Source organism: Triturus cristatus, chromosome 3_2, assembly GCF_964204655.1.
Source record: "Triturus cristatus chromosome 3_2, aTriCri1.1, whole genome shotgun sequence".
NCBI classification, from domain to species: Eukaryota; Metazoa; Chordata; class Amphibia; order Caudata; family Salamandridae; genus Triturus; species Triturus cristatus.
In genome coordinates, this window is record NC_140584.1 from 864,717,017 (window position 1) to 864,736,274 (window position 19,258).

A 19,258-nucleotide genomic window follows, 5' to 3' on the forward strand; every position below is an offset into this window, starting at 1 on the left:
TTGAGTTTATAAACACAAAAAGAACAGTCAGCGAGGGCCTATTTCTACAAGAAAACGAGGCAATTTGATCAGCAAATACTCGCAGACAGGCGCCTTTTAATGAGCGTGACCGTTGTCATCAAAAGAAGCGGAAATACTATAATATGGAAAATATTAAAATAACGCTGATCTTGGCTCTGAATCCCCTGAAAACATATCAGCTCCAGATACTTTCTGATGAGAGGGAAACTACACTCTAGTACTTCTGCCGTTTCTCCAGGCTCCTTGTAAGTCGAAAGTGTAGGCGCAGCGCACCACGTCCCCGTTGGGGTCCCTTGGAGGGGCGCATCGTCGGGGCAGACCGTAGCTCCTCTCGTGACGCTTTCCACAGAAGCTCGCACTCCCAGGCAACCTAGGCCCCTGGCTCCCGGTCAGTACAGTGAGCAGAACCCTAGTACCGCAGAGAAGCCCTCCCAGGGCCGTTTCTACCATTAGGCAAGACTAGGCGGCCGCCTAGGGCGTTAAAAGGGGGAGGGCGGCAAAAAACATGAGTTTGGGAATATCTAATGCATTAATTCTTCTAGTCTGGATGACAGGGGGAGAGAGTGATGGTAGTAAAAGGGAGGTGGCGGCATTTTTAAATTCTCGCCTAGGGCGGCAAAACACCTAGAAACGGCCCTGGGCCCTCCCGAGGGCGCCGGGCTCGGCGGCTCCATCTTGCGCTCTCCTCCCGCCGTACTGTCCTCGCTTTCTGCACTGCCAGCATCTCTGACTGGACACAGTGTTGTTTCTGCTACTCTCAGGCCTTTGACGGACTCATGCAGTCCGGTTATCAGCGCCTCCACGCTGGCCCTGGAGCACCGCGTCCCTTCACCTGCCGGCGGAGGCGTCTCCTGGAGAGCACAGATGTCTCACCCGCGCGTTAAACTTTCGTTCCAACTATACTGAAAAAAAAAAAACTATACTAAAAAAAAAAAAATTACTTTCATTCCTGAACACGGACTTCCGTGAAGGGAAAATGAGCTTTCCGAGTGTAGCTACACATTTTTGGCCTTTGCTGAGAGCGCCTACAGCCGTTCATTCCTTTTGCTGAGGACTGCGGAGCTGCATTACAAGAATAATTGTTATATTACGTGGAATTTGAAAAACGCGGCATCTGCCAACAACTCACTCTCCTGGAGGAAAATTGTGTTTTCTTGTGGCATTTTTGCTCAACTTATCTGCACATCAGTCAGCACACCGGTCCCAGCTGCCCGCTGATAGGCCTGGCTTCGTTTGTTGCACACAGCGCACATTTACTGATCGTGACCTCTACTGTATACAGCACGTCCGGGTGTTTTCAGCTTTACTTTCACATTTGTTGCTCTTGCTGCACGTTGTCCTCTCTTTCTGTGTGAGCTTTATGAATGGCATGCTATGCTCCATCACAGTAGACAGAGCTCCATCACATTAGACAGAGCTCTATCACAGTAGACTGAGCTCTATCACAGTAGACAGAGCTCTGCTTGTATACTGAGCTCCATCACAGTATACTGAGCTCTATCACAGTAGACTGAGCTCTATCACAGTAGATAGAGCTCTGCTTGTATACTGAGCTCCATCACAGTATACTGAGCTCCATCACAGTAGACAGAGCTCGATCACAGTAGACAGAGCTCCATCACAGTAGACTGAGCTCTGCTTGTATACTGAGCTCCATCACGGTACACTGAGCTCTGCTTGTATACTAAGCTCCATCACGGTACACTGAGCTCTGCTTGTATACTGAGCTCCATCACGGTATACTGAGCTCTGCTTGTATACTAAGCTCCATCACGGTATACTGAGCTCTGCTTGTATACTGAGCTCCATCACGGTACACTGAGCTCTGCTTGTATACTGAGCTCCATCACGGTACACTGAGCTCTGCTTGTATACTGAGCTCCATCACAGTACACTGAGCTCTGCTTGTATACTGAGCTCCATCACAATATACTGAGCTCTGCTTGTATACTGAGCTCCATCAAGGTACACTGAGCTCTGCTTGTATACTGAGCTCCATCACGGTATACTGAGCTCTGCTTGTATACTGAGCTCCATCACAGTACACTGAGCTCTGCTTGTATACTGAGCTCCATCACAGTATACTGAGCTCTGCTTGTATACTGAGCTCCATCAAGGTACACTGAGCTCTGCTTGTATACTGAGCTCCATCACGGTACACTGAGCTCTGCTTGTATACTGAGCTCCATCACAGTACACTGAGCTCTGCTTGTATACTGAGCTCCATCAAAGTACACTGAGCTCTGCTTGTATACTGAGCTCTGCTTGTATACTGAGCTCCATCAAGGTACACTGAGCTCTGCTTGTATACTGAGCTCCATCACGGTACACTGAGCTCTGCTTGCATACTGAGCTCCATCACGGTACACTGAGCTCTGCTTGTATACTGAGCTCCATCACAGTATACTGAGCTCTGCTTGTATACTGAGCTCCATCAAGGTACACTGAGCTCTGCTTGTATACTGAGCTCCATCACGGTATACTGAGCTCTGCTTGTATACTGAGCTCCATCACAGTACACTGAGCTCTGCTTGTATACTGAGCTCCATCACGGTACACTGAGCTCTGCTTGTATACTGAGCTCCATCACGGTACACTGAGCTCTGCTTGTATACTGAGCTCCATCACAGTACACTGAGCTCTGCTTGTATACTGAGCTCCATCACAGTACACTGAGCTCTGCTTGTATACTGAGCTCCATCACAGTACACTGAGCTCTGCTTGTATACTGAGCTCCATCACAGTATACTGAGCTCTGCTTGTATACTGAGCTCCATCACGGTATACTGAGCTCTGCTTGTATACTGAGCTCCATCACGGTACACTGAGCTCTGCTTGTATACTGAGCTCCATCACAGTATACTGAGCTCTGCTTGTATACTGAGCCCCATCACAGTACACTGAGCTCTGCTTGTATACTGAGCTCCATCACAGTACACTGAGCTCTGCTTGTATACTGAGCTCCATCACGGTACACTGAGCTCTGCTTGTATACTGAGCTCCATCACAGTACACTGAGCTCTGCTTGTATACTGAGCTCCATCACAGTAGACAGAGCTCTGCTTGTATACTGAGCTCCATCACAGTACACTGAGCTCTGCTTGTATACTGAGCTCCATCACAGTACACTGAGCTCTGCTTGTATACTGAGCTCCATCACAGTATACTGAGCTCTGCTTGTATACTGAGCTCCATCACGGTATACTGAGCTCTGCTTGTATACTGAGCTCCATCACAGTAGACAGAGCTCTGCTTGTATACTGAGCTTCATCACAGTATACTGAGCTCTGCTTGTATACTGAGCTTCATCACAGTACACTGAGCTCTGCTTGTGCACTGAGCTCCATCACAGTATACTGAGCTCTGCTTGTATACTGAGCTCCATCAAGGTATACTGAGCTCTGCTTGTATACTGAGCTCCATCACAGTATACTGAGCTCTGTTTGTATACTGAGCTCCATCACAGTACACTGAGCTCTGCTTGTATACTGAGCTCCATCACAGTACACTGAGCTCTGCTTGTATACTGAGCTCCATCACAGTACACTGAGCTCTGCTTGTATACTGAGCTCCATCACAGTATACTGAGCTCTGCTTGTATACTGAGCTCCATCACAGTATACTGAGCTCTGCTTGTATACTGAGCTCCATCACGGTACACTGAGCTCTGCTTGTATACTGAGCTCCCTGTTGTGGTCTCCTAGTAAAAGCAGCGCTCTCGTTCTGCGCTGAACTCTCTTACCAGTATGGCGCGCTCTCGTACACTAGCTCAAGCTCTCTTACTTCATATTGAGCTCCATCTGGGGTAGTTTGAACTCTGTGTACTTAGCTCTCCTGTGAGCTCTCTTTCAGTGTGAGCTCTAGGAATGGTAATGTGCGCTCCTTCACAGTACGCTGGGTTCCATCACTGGCGTACAGAGCTCCCTGTTGCACGTTGAGCTCCCCTGGTAGAAGTTAAGCTCTTTTTCTTCCCTGAGCTCTCTTCCTGGCACAGTGTGCTCCCTCGCTACTGTCAGGACACTTTACTTTATATTCAGCCCTTTGCAGGTATACTCAACTTTTTGATTGCGTGTTGAAATTTAAAACTGGTTTGGATAGCAAGTTGCCAGTATATCTTTTGGGTTGATATTTAAAAACTCTGGCAATATTTCGAAAATGCGGAAGAACAAGACACACAATAGATTATAAGTTAGCAGTAGCAAAAAAACGAAGTTACTCACGGAGTATAAGCACTACTTCTGCTGTCGAACACTGCAGCCGCAGTCCTGCGGTCCAGCACAGTCATGAAGACCGTCTGGTAATTTCAACTGATCATTCTGTGCACATCCATGCAAGGTCTTGGATGGGAACCCAAAGAGGGTGCCAATCGCTTGAGTTAAAGGAACCATTTCTAGAGGAAAGTAAAAGCCACTTACACTGCACCATGACCCGCCTAACGACATTCAATCCTGGCTTTCTACAGAGTCACAACTTATAGTTTCACATAAGATAGAGGTCTTTCTTCGAGGTTTATGCCTGAAGTTGCAGCAACTTTGCGGGCCATGCACACATGGATGTCCTGGAAGCCACAACAAGATATGTGTTTAAAAAAAATTAGGATGTCAGTACACATTACTGTAGCATTTTACCTCTTCCACCACTGACAACTGGCCATACACATGGCAGAATTGAGCTATGTAAGGCTAGCCTGGGTGAAAATATATGTGTTATGATGTTTTCTAAGGCTTAACAGCTAAAATGGATGGTGATAAAAAGAAAAGCTAGCCTTATGTTGAGCTGATGTAGATCTATGAACTTGGAACATGATGCAGAAGATATGAAAATCTTGTCGCAAAGTGACTAAGTAGGGGCAACCCAAGAGAACGAGAAAGACTCCGTGCTCCCCAGAAGAATCAGCCGTTTTCAGTCCCGAAAGCAAGCTTTATTTCAGCCCTCCTCACTAGTACTGCTATAGTGTGGCTTATGCCATCACTTGGAGGGGGTCTGTATGCCCATCACACAAGCAATATCTGAATCAATATTAAGTGCCTGCAGAAAGACTCTGGGAGCACTGTGTAAAAATGTGCACAGATTTAGTTGACGTAGGAGGCAAAACTTAAACAACAGGTAAGATTTCAAGCACTCTAATAGGATTTAAGAAGCTTGAAGAGGAGAATCAATCTCAGATCGGGATAAAAAGAGGCAGGAAAGAGGCAGTTTCGCTTCTCTACCTACGACCCTAGGACTCCAATGCGGTCTACACTTGTTGAGGTAGCATGAGTGCACGAGGTCACATTGTAGCTGGCTTCTGCTCGAGTGATCGAATACTAATCGCACCTACATGTGCCCTAGGACAGAGCAGTCAGTCTAAGCACACAACTCTCATGCTCTGGGTGTTGGCCTTGCAAGGTGGCAGAGCTTGTGGAAGCGGCATGTCAGTGAATATCTGCAGATGGTAAGACTGGCATCACAGAGACCTCCTGTGGAGGCATATGCCCATCCAGAGTATGGCCTTACACCATCACTCACCCACACTTACAGCTGAGAAGCTGTATGCATCAAAGTGTGGAGAAACGCTTGCGTGATTTAAGAACCGTACAAAATTTGCACATTTGGTTTTAAAGAAACCCTGTCCAAGCTATTTGTAATTTTTTGAAAGCAACAACTGAAGTTTCTCGTTAATAACGAATTGCACATTATGCCCACTGAAACATATAAAACAATAAGCGCTTTTCAACAAAGCCAATAATGGGGCGCAGGAGATGAGAGTACCTGCTGAAGAGAAAGGTGTGCCGTTTTACATTCCTAGCAGGGTCTCTGAGACTGCCAATGTGCTGCGGTTAGTTAAATGAACACCAGTCTAGCTGGTGACTGCAGTTAAGAGAAAATGTGTACAGCGCCTAAACCCCTCAAAAGTGCTATAAGCAACCTGCAAGAAAAACAGGTATCATTATTTCATGGAACAGTGGGGCACTTAGAGGACCTAAAGGGGTTGCTCCTCTTTAACTCAATCATGAACGCTTTAGGATATTACTGAAGTCCTATCTGTCTAATAAGACAATTAAAAAAATTGTTCAATACGTCAAATTAACCGTATACCATTCTTGTGAGCTCGAAAGTGGCTTGATCGCGTCAGCACACTGCTTTCAGAGGTACCATTTGCGCTTAGTAGTTATTTTTGTATTCTTTTTTATTTACTGACATGCATATCCAAACTTAGGAAGATCTGCAGATTCCTGTCATTGCAGTTCACTTTGTACACCCTCAGTGTTGCTTTTATCTGCAGTGTGACTTGATTTACAGCAGGGCTGTCCCGAAGGGCGTATGTCTGATAGAGAACAACACTTGGCCTGGTGCCACGGAAGGACTTGGAAGCAGCATGGCCATGTGTCTGCCCAGAGGTACCCTGCAGGGTGCAGCTAGGATGTTAGGCTCGCTTGGTTTCCTGGCCTCTGCGCTTCTTTAGGGATGCCTTGTAGGATAAGAAAGCAATGATGGAAGGCAGTATTAGTCCAATGAAAGGGGGGTCTTCTAAGACTCTGCACTAGAGTTTTGTTGTAAGATGCTTAAACTAAGTTATGTTACCAGGGTGGGCTTGGTACTAGGGGTGGGCGGAATTTGCGGAATTAACCTTCGCAAATTATCGCGAGAATGTTTAAAATTATCGCAAACAAGCAGAAATATCGCGAAGATGCGGAAGTTTTTTTCCGGCATGTTCGCGCGATTTTCTGCATGGTTGCGGGTCGCCAACTTACCCATGTGGCTGCTTGCGGGCGCGGCCATCTTGTTTTGAGTTGTTCTCGCGGTGCATGATCGCGAGAAGAAAGACGTGATCGCGCGACGCATGACGTCACTGCGGGCGCGAACTGTCGCGAGACAGCGCAAATGGCTAAAAACAATACAACATCTCATGGAGAACGCGACCGGATCAAGAAAACTTGTCGGCGAACGCAGGGATTCAGGTAAGGCGATCGCGCGCGCGCGAGAATGTATCATTTTACAGCGCGAGCAAGAAACAAATTATCGCCAAGCTGCGGAAACCGGAATTTTTGACATTTTCGCGCTCTCCGCGGAACGCAAAAATGTCAAATTATCGCAATTTCCGCGAACGGAACGAAATTTTTGCCCAGGCCTACTTGGTACCCAAATTCAGCCTTGGAAAACATGGCCTGGACCAGAAAGGTGCCATGGAGGCTTTCAAGTTTCAGTCTACAAAACTGCAAATAAAAAAAAAAAGTCTGGTATGGACGAAGAAGGCCCTTCGGCCCTTTAAAACGCTGAAGGATGACCGCGGGGGATGGAGTACGTAGGAATCATGGAGGAGGCGGGGTGCAGGCTGTGATAAACTCTGCCAATGTAGCAGGAACAGCTCACAAAGTTTCCAAGACAAGCCAGGCCCGGACATAGTCAGTTGGCTGCACAGGTAAGGAACTGCAAGTTCTGCAAACTACACTAATCTACACCAGCGATCCCCGAGGGAGATCGTTGGTTTAGAGCACGGGTACTCAGAGTACGGCCCGAGGGCTGCCAGCGGCCCGGCAAGCCTTCCTTGGCGGCCCGCGGACCTTGCAGACATCATACCTGTGTTTTTTTTATATCGCCGGTCGCAGCAGCGCGGAGCTATGGAGGCCGGGCGATTATTTTAAAGACCATTCACTTGTTAATGAGGCTTTGTTGTATTTCACCACTTCTTGGCGCCCCTGCATCTCCACTCTGATTGAGTGGAGATGCAGGGGCGCTAAGAAGAGGTGAAATACAACAAAGCCTCATTACCAAGTGAATGGTCTTTAAAAGACCTGTGAAGTACTTGGGTGCGGCGGCTGGGTGTGTTCCCGGGAAGCTATCTCAGCACGGGGTGAGGTGACAGCGGGTGACCAGGACAGCAGGGTGAGGTGACGGAGGGCAGCAGGTAGTGAGAGCAGCGGGTGAGGTGACAGCGGGAGGAAGACAGAGTGAGACAGAGGGAGGAAGAGGGAGAGGGGGCAGACAGAGAGGGGGCAGACAGAGAGAGGGAGACAGAGAGAGGGAGACAGAGAGAGGGAGAGAGAGGGAGACAGACAGGGAGACAGAGGGAGAGGGAGGGAGACAGAGGGAGAGAGAGGGAGACAGAGGGAGAGGAAGAACAGAGTGAGAGGGAGGGAGGGAGACCGAGAGAGAGAGGGAGGGAGACAGAGAGAGGGGTGGAGACAGAGAGAAAGGGAGACAAACAGTGATAGAGAGAGAGAGAGATAGAGAGAGGGAGGGAGGGAGGGAGACGGAGAGAGGGAGGAAGACAGGGAGAGAGGGAGACAAACAGAGTGAGTGAGACCGAGGGAGACAGAGGGAGGGAGGGAGACAGACAGAGGGAGACGGAGGGAGGGAGGGAGGGAAAGAGAGAAAGCGAGAGAGAGAGAGAGGGAGAGAGACAGAGAGAGGGAGGGAGACAGAGGGAGGGAGACAGAGGGAGACGGAGACAGAGGGAGACGGAGACAGAGGGAGGGAGAAGGAGAGAGAGGGAGGGATAGGGATGGAGGGAGACAGAGAGAGAGGGAGGGAGGCAGAGAGAGAGGGAGGGAGACAGAGAGAGAGAGGGAGGGAGACAGAGAGAGAGGGAGGGAGAAAGAGGGAGGGAGACAGAGGGAGACGACGACAGAGGGAGGGAGAAGGAGAGGGAGGGATAGGGAGGGAGGGAGAAGGAGAGGGAGGGATAGGGAGGGAGAGAGACAGAGGGAGGGAGACAGAGGGAGGGAGACAGAGAGAGAGGGAGGGAGAGAGAGGGAGGGAGGCAGAGAAAGAGGGAGGGAGACAGAGAGAGAGAGGGAGGGAGACAGAGAGAGAGGGAGGGAGAAAGAGGGAGGGAGACAGAGGGAGACGACGACAGAGGGAGGGAGAAGGAGAGGGGGGGATAGGGAGGGAGGGAGAAGGAGAGGGAGGGATAGGGAGGGAGGGAGACAGAGAGAGGGAGGGAGAGACAGAGAGGGAGGGAGACACAGAGAGAGCGGGAGGGAGACAGAGAGGGGGGAGACAGAGAGAAAGGGAGACAAACACAGTGAGTGAGACAGAGGGAGAGATATAGAGAGAGAGGGAGAGAGAGAGAGAGGGAGACAGAGGGAGGAAGACAGAGGGAGGGAGACAGACAGAGACAGACAAGAGGGAGACAGAGGGAGGGAGACAGAGGAAGGGAGACGGAGAGAGGGAGGGAGAGGGAGGGAGACGGAGAGAGAGAGGGAGGGAGGGAGGGAGGGAGGGAGGGAGGGAGGGAGGGAGAGGGAGGAAGACGGAGAGATAGAGGGAGGGAGGGAGAGGGAGGGAGGGAGACAGAGAGGGAGGGAGACAGAGGGAGAGAGAGAGATAGAGAGAGGGAGGGAGACGGAGAGAGAGAGGGAGAGTGATAGAGAGAGGGAGAGAGAGAGAGGGAGGGAGGAGACAGAGATAGATAGATAGATAGATAGATAGATAGATAGATAGATAGATAGATAGATAGATAGATAGATAGATAGATAGATAGATAGATAGATAGATAGATAGATAGATAGATAGATAGATAGATAGATAGATAGATAGATAGATAGATAGATAGATAGATAGATAGATAGATAGATAGATAGATAGATGTGTGAATGCCGGGTCTAGTGGCTCAGTGGACGAAGGCGTCCGCTGCAGGGGCCTGTGTTCGACCTCATGGTCATAGGTTTTTTTTTCTCTAGCCCCGCCCCCTCCCCCACTGCCCCCGCCACCACCGGTGCGGCCATCAGCCACAAACCACACTGTAAATTTGGCCCCGAGAGAAAGTTTGTGAGCACCCATTGTTTAGAGTCAAGAATGTGTGAGTGCCACCTGATCGACGGCGTGGTGTGTGATCTTCAGCATCCGGGTTTCACCTAAAAACGTAGGTCAGTCACCCAGTTCTTTCTTACAAAAACACCGGGCTGCTGATACTCATTCTATTCAGACTTGGGGAAATGCACTCGCTTTAGAGTGCAAGCGGGAAAAAAGAGGCCTCAGAGGAAATGTGTCAGTTTTACCTCTGGTCCACGATCTAATCCCAAATTTCCCACTTCTCCTGTTGTGTGATCTTGGAAAACTCACTGTACTCGCACTACTACTCAGTTTCTTTTGCAGGGATTGTTTTAAACATGAAACACAAACAGTATTAACGCCATTATTAAAACAAGACAACTTCGCCCAAAAGTATGGAGTGAGTGCAATATTTTCGACAGCCACTTTAACTGCGCAGAAAGGTGAGGTGTATTAATGAATTGCAAAAAAAGTGATAGCATGTGGAATCGATTTTAAATTAACAAATGCAATCTCTAAAACAGACAACTTTCGCCAGTGGCTTTTTCATCATGGCTGCCCACAGGCTGATACCTTATCTGTGTAAACACATTCAAGGGAGGGGGCTAGCTCCACCCCTGCGGAAACACCTATGTTTACCAATAAACACAGCTCCCCTCGCTCATTACCATTTTCACTGACTGCCTTTCTCTAAACTTGCACACATTATGACACTCGTGTAGCGCCGCTCTGCACAATGCCTACCTCGAGGGGCTCTGGGGGGGTGGTGCAAACACCTACAAACTGTTTCAATGCCTGTAAAAGATCATGCAGATTTTCATGGGAGTTTTAGCCTTAAATAATACCTTTCGACCACTAGAATGTGCTACTTTTAACATAAATGTGAAATTGGTACCCACGTGAGCTACTATGTGGCCTTCAGTGAGTGGACTTATAGATTCAATGTAGACAACTCTCCCCAGCACAGCGCCATACCAGTGGGTGACATATTTAGAAGAAAGCGATATGATAATACACAATGGAACACGGCGAGTTGGTAATAAAAAAGGCTCGAGCTGCGCAGAAGATGTCACTAGCTGGGCCCTGACATTCTACGTGAAGGCCTCTCCGGGCAGGCTCTCTGGGCCGGGCACCCGCTTCAGCCCCTGCGTGGGCCACAGCGCCCACGCATCGCAGCTAGCAATGCACTTACAACTGATAGTCTAAAATGTGACATGTCATTCAGAGACGGCAGTTCGGGTCGCTCTCAGGCCTTATCGAGAGGACTTCCTGACAGCACATTTTAAAGAAGCGATTGTAAATTCCAGCACCGTACCATAAAGGGAACCCCGTGTCCGGAGCACCGGTGGGAGGTCCAGGGAGCCGGACGCCGATCACTAGTCCGGGGAACAAGGACTCATGGGAAGCAGGGGCGCCGCTGCCGCATCTGCCGAAGGAGTCTTCGGTCCCAAAAGCCAAGTTACCCAAGAGGACTTCCTTTTCACCGCTGTTTGCGGAAGTCAGCGAGCGGCTTCTTCTTGCGGTTCGCAGGTCACACATGGCGACAGTTTGCGCAGAGGAGAGACTGTTTTGTTTCTAATATTATTCCGGAAAGTAGGGTGGATCCCCATGGGGCCCACCACCTTCAGCAGGGGGTCTTCTAGGCGCTCGTAACTGGAAACCAGGGTAACCCGGACTTGATCGATTTGAAAGGCCCCGGTTTCGGGGTGCAAGGGAAGTCGGCGTTTTGGGCAAAGTGGCTGGGATGTGTCAGCAGCCAGCGCCTGGGCACTATTAATAGCGGCGGCCAGTGTTGGGCCCATACACTCGACGCACTCGGGCACACACCTCCCTCTTCGCAGCGCTACGCTACTTCCGTTTGCCCGGGGGCAGCAGAGCTCGGCGGAGGGTACTCACCAGCCGTCCACCTTACCAGAGGGCCTGAGAGGAGAGCGGGCTGCACCGGAGCCGGCCTCGAAGGAGCGGAGTGAGCGCCAGCCCGAGTGTCACTTCCCCCAGTGAGCCTGCCGGGACAGCTGCATTGATACAGCTCGACTAAAAATAACCCCGAATGCCAGCGAGGGATGGCAACTTCTGCGCCCGGCTCCCTGCCCCGCTCTCGGGGCTGGGGGAGGGCGAGCGGTGCTCCCCACCCCCCACACCTACAGGAAGGACGAGCGGTGGGAGCACCCACCGACCGAGCTGCAGAAAGGACGTGCTGGGGCGGCTAGCGGCGGCTGTTGACGGTGAGTCTCCTGCAGGTGCGTGAGTGTGTCTGGGACAAGAGGGCACGGAGAAAATAGCCGACCCGAGGGTCACAGGTTGAGATTCTTACGGGTCAAGGCTGCGTTCCATCCTCCCGATGGAAATACATTCAGCGCCGCAGACGTGCGTTAAAGCAACCCCTCTAGTTATAGCGCTTAGAAGGTCAGAAATATATTCACGTTATCAGCACACTATTTGATGACACTTTCAGACTTTCACTGCTAAAAACACTGTGGTCTCACTTTTCCAAAGGAAGTTACCGGACCTCGTCTCAAGACACAGAATTGTCACCCAGAGAACGCTTTTCAAAAAGTCACATTAGTGAGTGGGGTATGTCAAACCATCCAGGGCAGAAATATCACCTACATTCCAAGACATAAAATAACCCGAAGTTAAGAGCACATAAGTAAATAATGACTACTCAGTCTTAACTCCATGTCCACTTACCTTAAAGATACATATATCGTCAAGGTATATGTGGAGTCAGGTACGGTACACCTATACTAGCCTATATATAAATACCGCCACTTTTTTTGGTAGTTAGTATTTAGGTCACAATAATTTTGTACAACAATATTTCTTCCACAATAATTAGGACACATACAAAATGGTGTACTAGAAAAACATTTTACACTTTAATTTCCTTAATAGCCCATGCACTGTTACTTACCCCAAATATTACTTCCCCCATGACATGTTCTATGACATCACTGATACCTTGACTGCAACATCTGGAATTAGATCGCTCAAGACGACACTGCATGCCGGGGGCGCGAGTTATCGTTACTTTAGGGCATAAGTTATTGTTAGTCGAGATAACTAACGGTTGAATGTCAGTGGTTTTGTTAGTTTAAAACAATATGTTTTAACTGGCATTTTCAACTAACTATAACGTCCTTTAACCTTTGTTTTTTTCAATGCAGAGTGGGGTACAAGTTATAGTATAGTGAATTTCAGGATTTTTAAAGTTTAAAATGTTACAGTTTAACTGCATTTTTTCACCTCACTATAACATGCTTTTGTCAGTTAAAAAATATATATTATATAAATATAATAATGGAAGGGTAAAAGAAAATCCGTGCTAGCCCAAAAGTTATTTTGGTCATGGGTCTGTGAAACTGGGCAGATTTCAGGGACAAAAAGACTAAAACAAGCATTGTGCAGTGGCCGGCAAGAACACTCCGTTCAAGTAGCAGTCGTCCTTTGACCTCTGAACTTCCAGTACCGGAAGAGGACTGCTGCCTGCGGATAAACGCATCCCTGCTGAGTCACTGTCTGTATAGCAGCAATTCCAGCACATCTCCCCTGGGTGACAGGCACAGGGGAGTGACGTGACCGTGCCATGGAGTCTTTCCACATGGAGGAACCGTTTCATGCAAGGAGATACATATTCTCTATTAATCCCTATATTTCAGGGTCTGCATACCAGTCAAACACAAGCAGCCAGAATTAGTAAAGAGGCCTGCGGTACGAGGTATTAACTTGCAGTGGCAATGGCTTCCTTAAATTACATCCCTATCCAAACTTCACGTGGCAAAGCCCTTACATACGCGTGAGCCTACTATTGGAAAGATGGACACATGTCAAACTTATTGGACAATGTATAGGTACAAAACTATGGATCAGCAACTGGCTATTCCATTAAGTATGGGTTACCGTTGGAACGCCTGCTCTGTGGTGTGGTCCTTTCTAAAGGAACAATATGGGCCATTGGATCAGAAAAGTGGAAGATTTGGGGATACTCAGTAGAGGCTGCTGTCAGAGGAGAGGGGCGGGGCGAGGAGGGGGAGGCGGACGACGAACAACAAAAAAAGGAGCAAAAAAAAAAAAAAAGAACTTGCTTGCCGCCTGCGGCCCACCGCATCGCCGTCTTCTGCCCCGCTTCTGGCTCCACTGCAGGCAGGGGCTCCTAGAGTCCCCTGCAGCCAAACCCGAAGCTGCTCTCATACTTGAGAGCAGCTGATTGGCCGGAGCACCAAAGACTGGGAGCCTGTGCTTTACTGTCTCTGACCCAGCAGCGCAGCTGGGTTGGAGAGAGCTTCACTGCACATGACGCTTTGGTCGTCCTGAGATGGCCGGAGAAATCGTCATGCACACTGATGACGGTGCATACCACTCCCAATGGGCGCCTGTTATCGCCCTGGTCCTGCCCTAAGACTCTGGGAAACAAATTAAAACAATCCTAAACCTGGGTTTACCATAGTTTTCTTCACCCTGCTGGCAGGGGGGTGATGCTCCTCCAGCACAGCGGAGGAGCCACCCCTGGGGACACTAAAAACAAGTGTACAAAGGGCTTAAGCAGCACGAAAACAGGATATATTAGATATTTCAATACCTAGATTAACAACTATATAAAAACTGTGCGAGCCTGTGTGGGGGGTTGTGACGCCACGCTAAAGATGCATACAATGTCCTGGATCTGCTTTTTCGGTTCCGGTCAAACACTGTATGTATGGAGTCTTTTGTGTTTTGTTGGCTCTGGTTTTAATTTGGGGATTTCTGCTACATTTTGCCAGTGTGATAACCTCTCTGAACAATCCTGTCTCAAGCCTCAGTTAAAAAATATTGGTTTTCGCAGGTGCAATGAAGAATTAATTACAGCACTTGCAATTGCTGAACACCTCGATCATCTGTTTTTAGAATATGCTCTTTTTTAAAAGCTCCCGTCAGAGCCAGAAAAACAATGGAGGGCTTATGTATTATTCAAGTTTGTGATGAATTCTTTTATCATGTTTGGTACTGAATTGTAATTTTTTTTATCCGCTTATTGTTTTAATGCTGTTTTTAGTCTATTGCGTAATGTTGTATTTTTCTTGTGGCTTTTATGGCCTGTTTGGCCGAATAAAGAATTATTAATTGATTGATGTATTAGATCTCATATAGAATGTTTACATGTACGATTCAGACAAGACACATTTAGGGATGTTGCAAGTTGATGGTAGAGCAGATCAAATGAAGACAGAACTTTTATGTATTGGAAAACAAGCTAGCATGTTTGTGTTTACTGTCCATTGTACTGCTCAGTAAGACAAGTCACTATAATTGAGACATTGTGGTTTTGAACATGGGTGTAGTTCCTATATGATGTAGAGTGGCTACTTAAGAGCCCCTGCTACGCACTGCTGAATGGTTGTACATCTTTTACATTTTTCAAGAAGAAACAACATTATGATCAAGTACATTTTCCATGATAATAAATAATTATCCCCTTGATTAAGATTAACTAAAAGCCTGGGGAGCTGTATTTATTGAATAGTTTACAGCATGTGTTAATATAGATTAAGTGCTTCTGTGGAGAAATGGATGTTTGAGGTATTTTTGGATGCAAAGTTGTCTTATTTAATGTATTGTGATTCTAATGAGGATGGCATATGATATGAGAATTTTACTTGTAAATTTGCATGACACCCATTTGTCAATGTACATTTTAAGGCAAATGTTTGCACTTTTGGTCAACAGCTTCTTCTCCCGCGCCACATCATTTCAGATGACTGCATTAGGGCTGTGATTCTCAAGAAAGTACAGCTAAGGCTGGTGGGTGGATTACAACTCCCTTCCAGGTTGGCGCACACACCCTATGCCCCCTCAATCCCCTTGTGATTCTGTAATTCTTATTGCATATCCCCCACAGAGCCTAAGACCTGTCATGGGGACAGAAGGATTCTAAAGAGTCATTCCCTGTATTTTAAGCCGAAGAGGGTTGAAATAAAATACTTTTCCTCTTGCTAAATCCCATAGATTACAGTAAGAATACCGCAGCCCTCTATGAGGATTTCAAAAAGCCCTCATTCTGCCCATTCACTGTTTACTTTTAAACCTTCCTCAGGCGTAATGATCCTGTGTACCTCACCAGTCATCTAGGTCTTCCTTCACTACACCCTTCAAAATGGTAAAATCATCATATCCCTGAGCAGGAAAACCTGGTGCAAGTTATGGCATGTGTTGTGTGCGTTGGTTACCATAACAGGCCAATTGCAGTGCCTTGCCGCATTTCAACCAGAACCACAACTCGTTTTTAAACTTGATGGGGGGGGAGGGGGGGGGGTGAGGGTCAGGAGGCTGAGGGAAGCGGGAAAGGGCAGTGTAGAAGACAAGCCCCCCAAAACACTATTATACCTATCATATTTATTATGCATCACAGTAGGAGGCACTTTAAAAGGCAAGGCGTAAGATCCTGAAGAGGTGCAAACTATCTGGGCTTTCAAAGCACTGTGATGTAAATGTCCATTTGCATAACAGTAAAGCAAAATATTTTTTGGACTATTTTGTTTAATGATTTTTCGCCTTTCATTGAATTCCATTTCCAGGTGTAATGTTTTTGTTATCTCGCTGCCACACAAACGTCTTTTCACAAGTCTATAAATTGGGCACAGTAACATCCCCGGAGCAAAATTCTCACCTCTTTTACCAACGACTGTAACGATCAACAAATAAAAAGTGCCCGGAGGTAGAGGGGTTCTGGCGTGGTGTACATGATGTGCTGCGACTGGTTACACATGTGGCGTTGTTGCCTGAAGCGAGGAGATGCCTGTTGAATGTGTGGGAACCGACTGATTGCTCGGCGCCGCAGACGTGGTGGGTGACTCTGGGATATATGATAGCCAAGCGTGATATTGCTCAACTGTGGGGATCCCAGAGGCCCCCGACGGTCTCGGCCTAGAAAGAACACATGGACTGGTGCATGTTTCGCGAAAAGGTGGTGTATGTGGCGAGGGGTAAGCCTGGGACATGGGTGAAAGTATGGGGCCCCTGGAACGCCTACCGAGGGGGTATCTGCGCACCACCGCTGCTGCCTGGTGCCTCGCCAGCCCCATCCCCTTAGCCGACTCATTCCTCCGCTGCCGGGCATTGGGTTCCCCCAGTCCTCGCTCTGTTCTCTTCCCCCTCCTCACACTTCTGTGTATAGTTGGGATCCCCCCTCTAGGGGAGCACGTGCTGCTATTTTTGATTGTGGGTTGCCTTGTGGGTGTGGTTTTAATTTTTGTTGTTCTTAATTTAAAATGAAACCGCATACTGGGGCCTGGATGATGTGGCTTTGACATTGTTACCTACGGAGAAATGCTCCTCCTGTAATACCACGTGTCCATAAATGTATGTCGTATGTTCCTACCATTGCTAGCGGCCGGCCGGAAGGTTGTGGGCCCATACTTGTATACTTTTAAGACCTGTAATAAACGGTTTCAAAAAAAAATAAATAATAAAAAAAAAAAAAAAAAAAGTGATCTATTCACCTTTGAAAGGTTTTGGTAGTTGCACTGCGCTCCACTCCAAGGCCGCCTTTTTAGTAATGTTTGCTTCATTTGGACTAGCAGGACTTTTTTGTTGAAATCTGCGAATGTGCATAGGATGGTGGATTATCTGGCGAGTGGAGAAAATCCATAACTACACGGGAAGTGGAATAGGCACAGAATTATTATCATTTTGATGTTTTATGTAGCACTATCTAGACGCGAAGGTATCAGAGCGCTGTACATGTTATGTGATAACGTTTACAAGAGGCACATGAAGGGATTCATGGGAGCCATAGTTGAACAATACAGCATGTAGTGGTTCTACAGTCTCACAAGGGCGCACTGAGGAATGGCATGGGGGACAGAATAGGAGGCTGAAAGAGGCATGCGTCCCTAGTGAAGGAACCAGTCCCAGAGGGACACGTAGAACAGCTTGTGCGCGGGTTGAAGTCGAGGTTGAGGAGTGTCAGCTCTACGGCCCTGGTTGGAACATCAGCTATGAGAGATTTGAAACTCGGATTATTGGTAGCTATACGAATGGTGGGTACTGTTAGATTCCACGTAATATTTTACCACACGGATGCACTGTGCAATGACTGCACAACGCCTTCCAGCGTAGCAGGACAGTGTGGTTTCTGCTAAATCTTCACACCTCAGACACGACAACGCGGCTGGTGATGCAGGAAGACATTACAGAAGAAAGCAGGCACGCGTCTTCTCTTCAAAGCCACGCACATGTTTGTACAATGTAAAATGGGCCATATTGAGTTTAAAGGAGGAGGCTCCTGTGCAGAGCACCGTCGGCTCGGCAGCTCCTGTCCAACTGCTAAGCAATGTGTCCATTTGAAGGGCCGGACAGCTGCTCACCAAAAGCTGACCACTCTCCAGCAGAATGAACAGAATCCTCGAGACAAGAGGCTGCTCTGCTGTCAGAGACCTGGGCACCCGAGAAGGGTGCCAGCCAGCTGGCTGGTCTACAGCACGCGTCTCGAATGGGTGCCAATCACAGGCACACGTAAGGCTAGGCCTGCTCTGGGGTGGACAAGCTTGGGAGACCGAAGCTGAACCCGCAACAATCTACGGGCCTCATTCAAACGTGCATTCTTTTGTACTCCACTAATGTGCACGTGGAGCAATCCATTCCCAGCCCCCCAAAGCTATGTGGGCGTCTGATTGTTCATACTTCTACTGCATTTTTGGCAGCAGATTAGATTTCCTTGGTGTTTACGACCTTGCCAATGGCCACACCCCTCCACCTCTCCCCTAGATCACCCGTAGTCTCGCTCTAACCCCAACTATGCGACTGGTGAAAAGCCGCCATTCGTTTGGATTTTCTTACAGGCATTAATGTCTGCAGATCCCAGTTCAGCAAACCACCATTTCTCTCCGATGGCACTTACTACACACCCAGCGATCACTCAGGCGCCCACAGAGTTCTGACAAGTCCTTTGTACCTGATGGGCAGATAGATGCCTTATTGACATAAGGAGATTTTAACAAGTCTAACGTATGGCTAGCCCTGTTAACAGCCTGGGGCCGCAGACTCTGCTAAACCCCAGCAAAGGCTGTGCGGTCCTAGACCTGAGTAACTCATGTAACCACCGCAAAAGCCCCGCTCTCTACATTGTGTACAATTACCCCTTCACGTTTATAAATGATGCCAGTTCATGCCTCAACAAATCTATATTATGGATTTGTCTGGTATTTTCACCTATACTTAATCAGACCCACTTTACAGCAACCTGATTAAGTCTTTTCCCAGAGCGTAAGTGCAGCATAGCTGCTGCTAACGTTGAGGCCCGTCGAATGTGTATTTTTGCACTAAATATGCTACACAATAAATGTACAGATCCGGTTTATTCCGACGCCGCTCCAGTTTATGATAGAGCTGAAAACTCACTTCTTTATCGAACGCTACAGCCCAAGGCCTTGACCGTCCACAACCCGGCTGCCTCTTCTATCACTCGTTGACTTCAGGCTGGCCTTTGACCCTGCACACGCTCCGC

At 48.1% G+C, this 19,258-nt stretch overlaps 1 protein-coding gene across 35 annotated transcripts in view; it reads right to left on the reverse strand.

Moving 5' to 3' along the window:
• The window catches only part of MYO18A (myosin XVIIIA), a 768,001-nt gene that overhangs the window by 524,635 nt on the left and 224,108 nt on the right, over positions 1-19,258 (reverse strand). For 16 of the 35 annotated variants that reach the window (XM_085649175.1, XM_085649172.1, XM_085649168.1 and 13 more), the window contains exon 1: positions 11,674-11,786. The exons of 12 other annotated variants lie outside the window; for them this stretch is intronic. Coding sequence is in view for 2 of the 23 variants with exons in the window: in XM_085649192.1 (XP_085505318.1) it covers positions 11,093-11,095 (3 nt within the window). In the remaining 21 variants the exon portion in view is untranslated. Of the gene's footprint in view, positions 1-11,092; positions 11,227-11,673; positions 11,791-19,258 lie in introns of those variants that run through there. 7 more of the 35 variants (XM_085649187.1, XM_085649186.1, XM_085649161.1 and 4 more) reach the window with 6 other exon arrangements.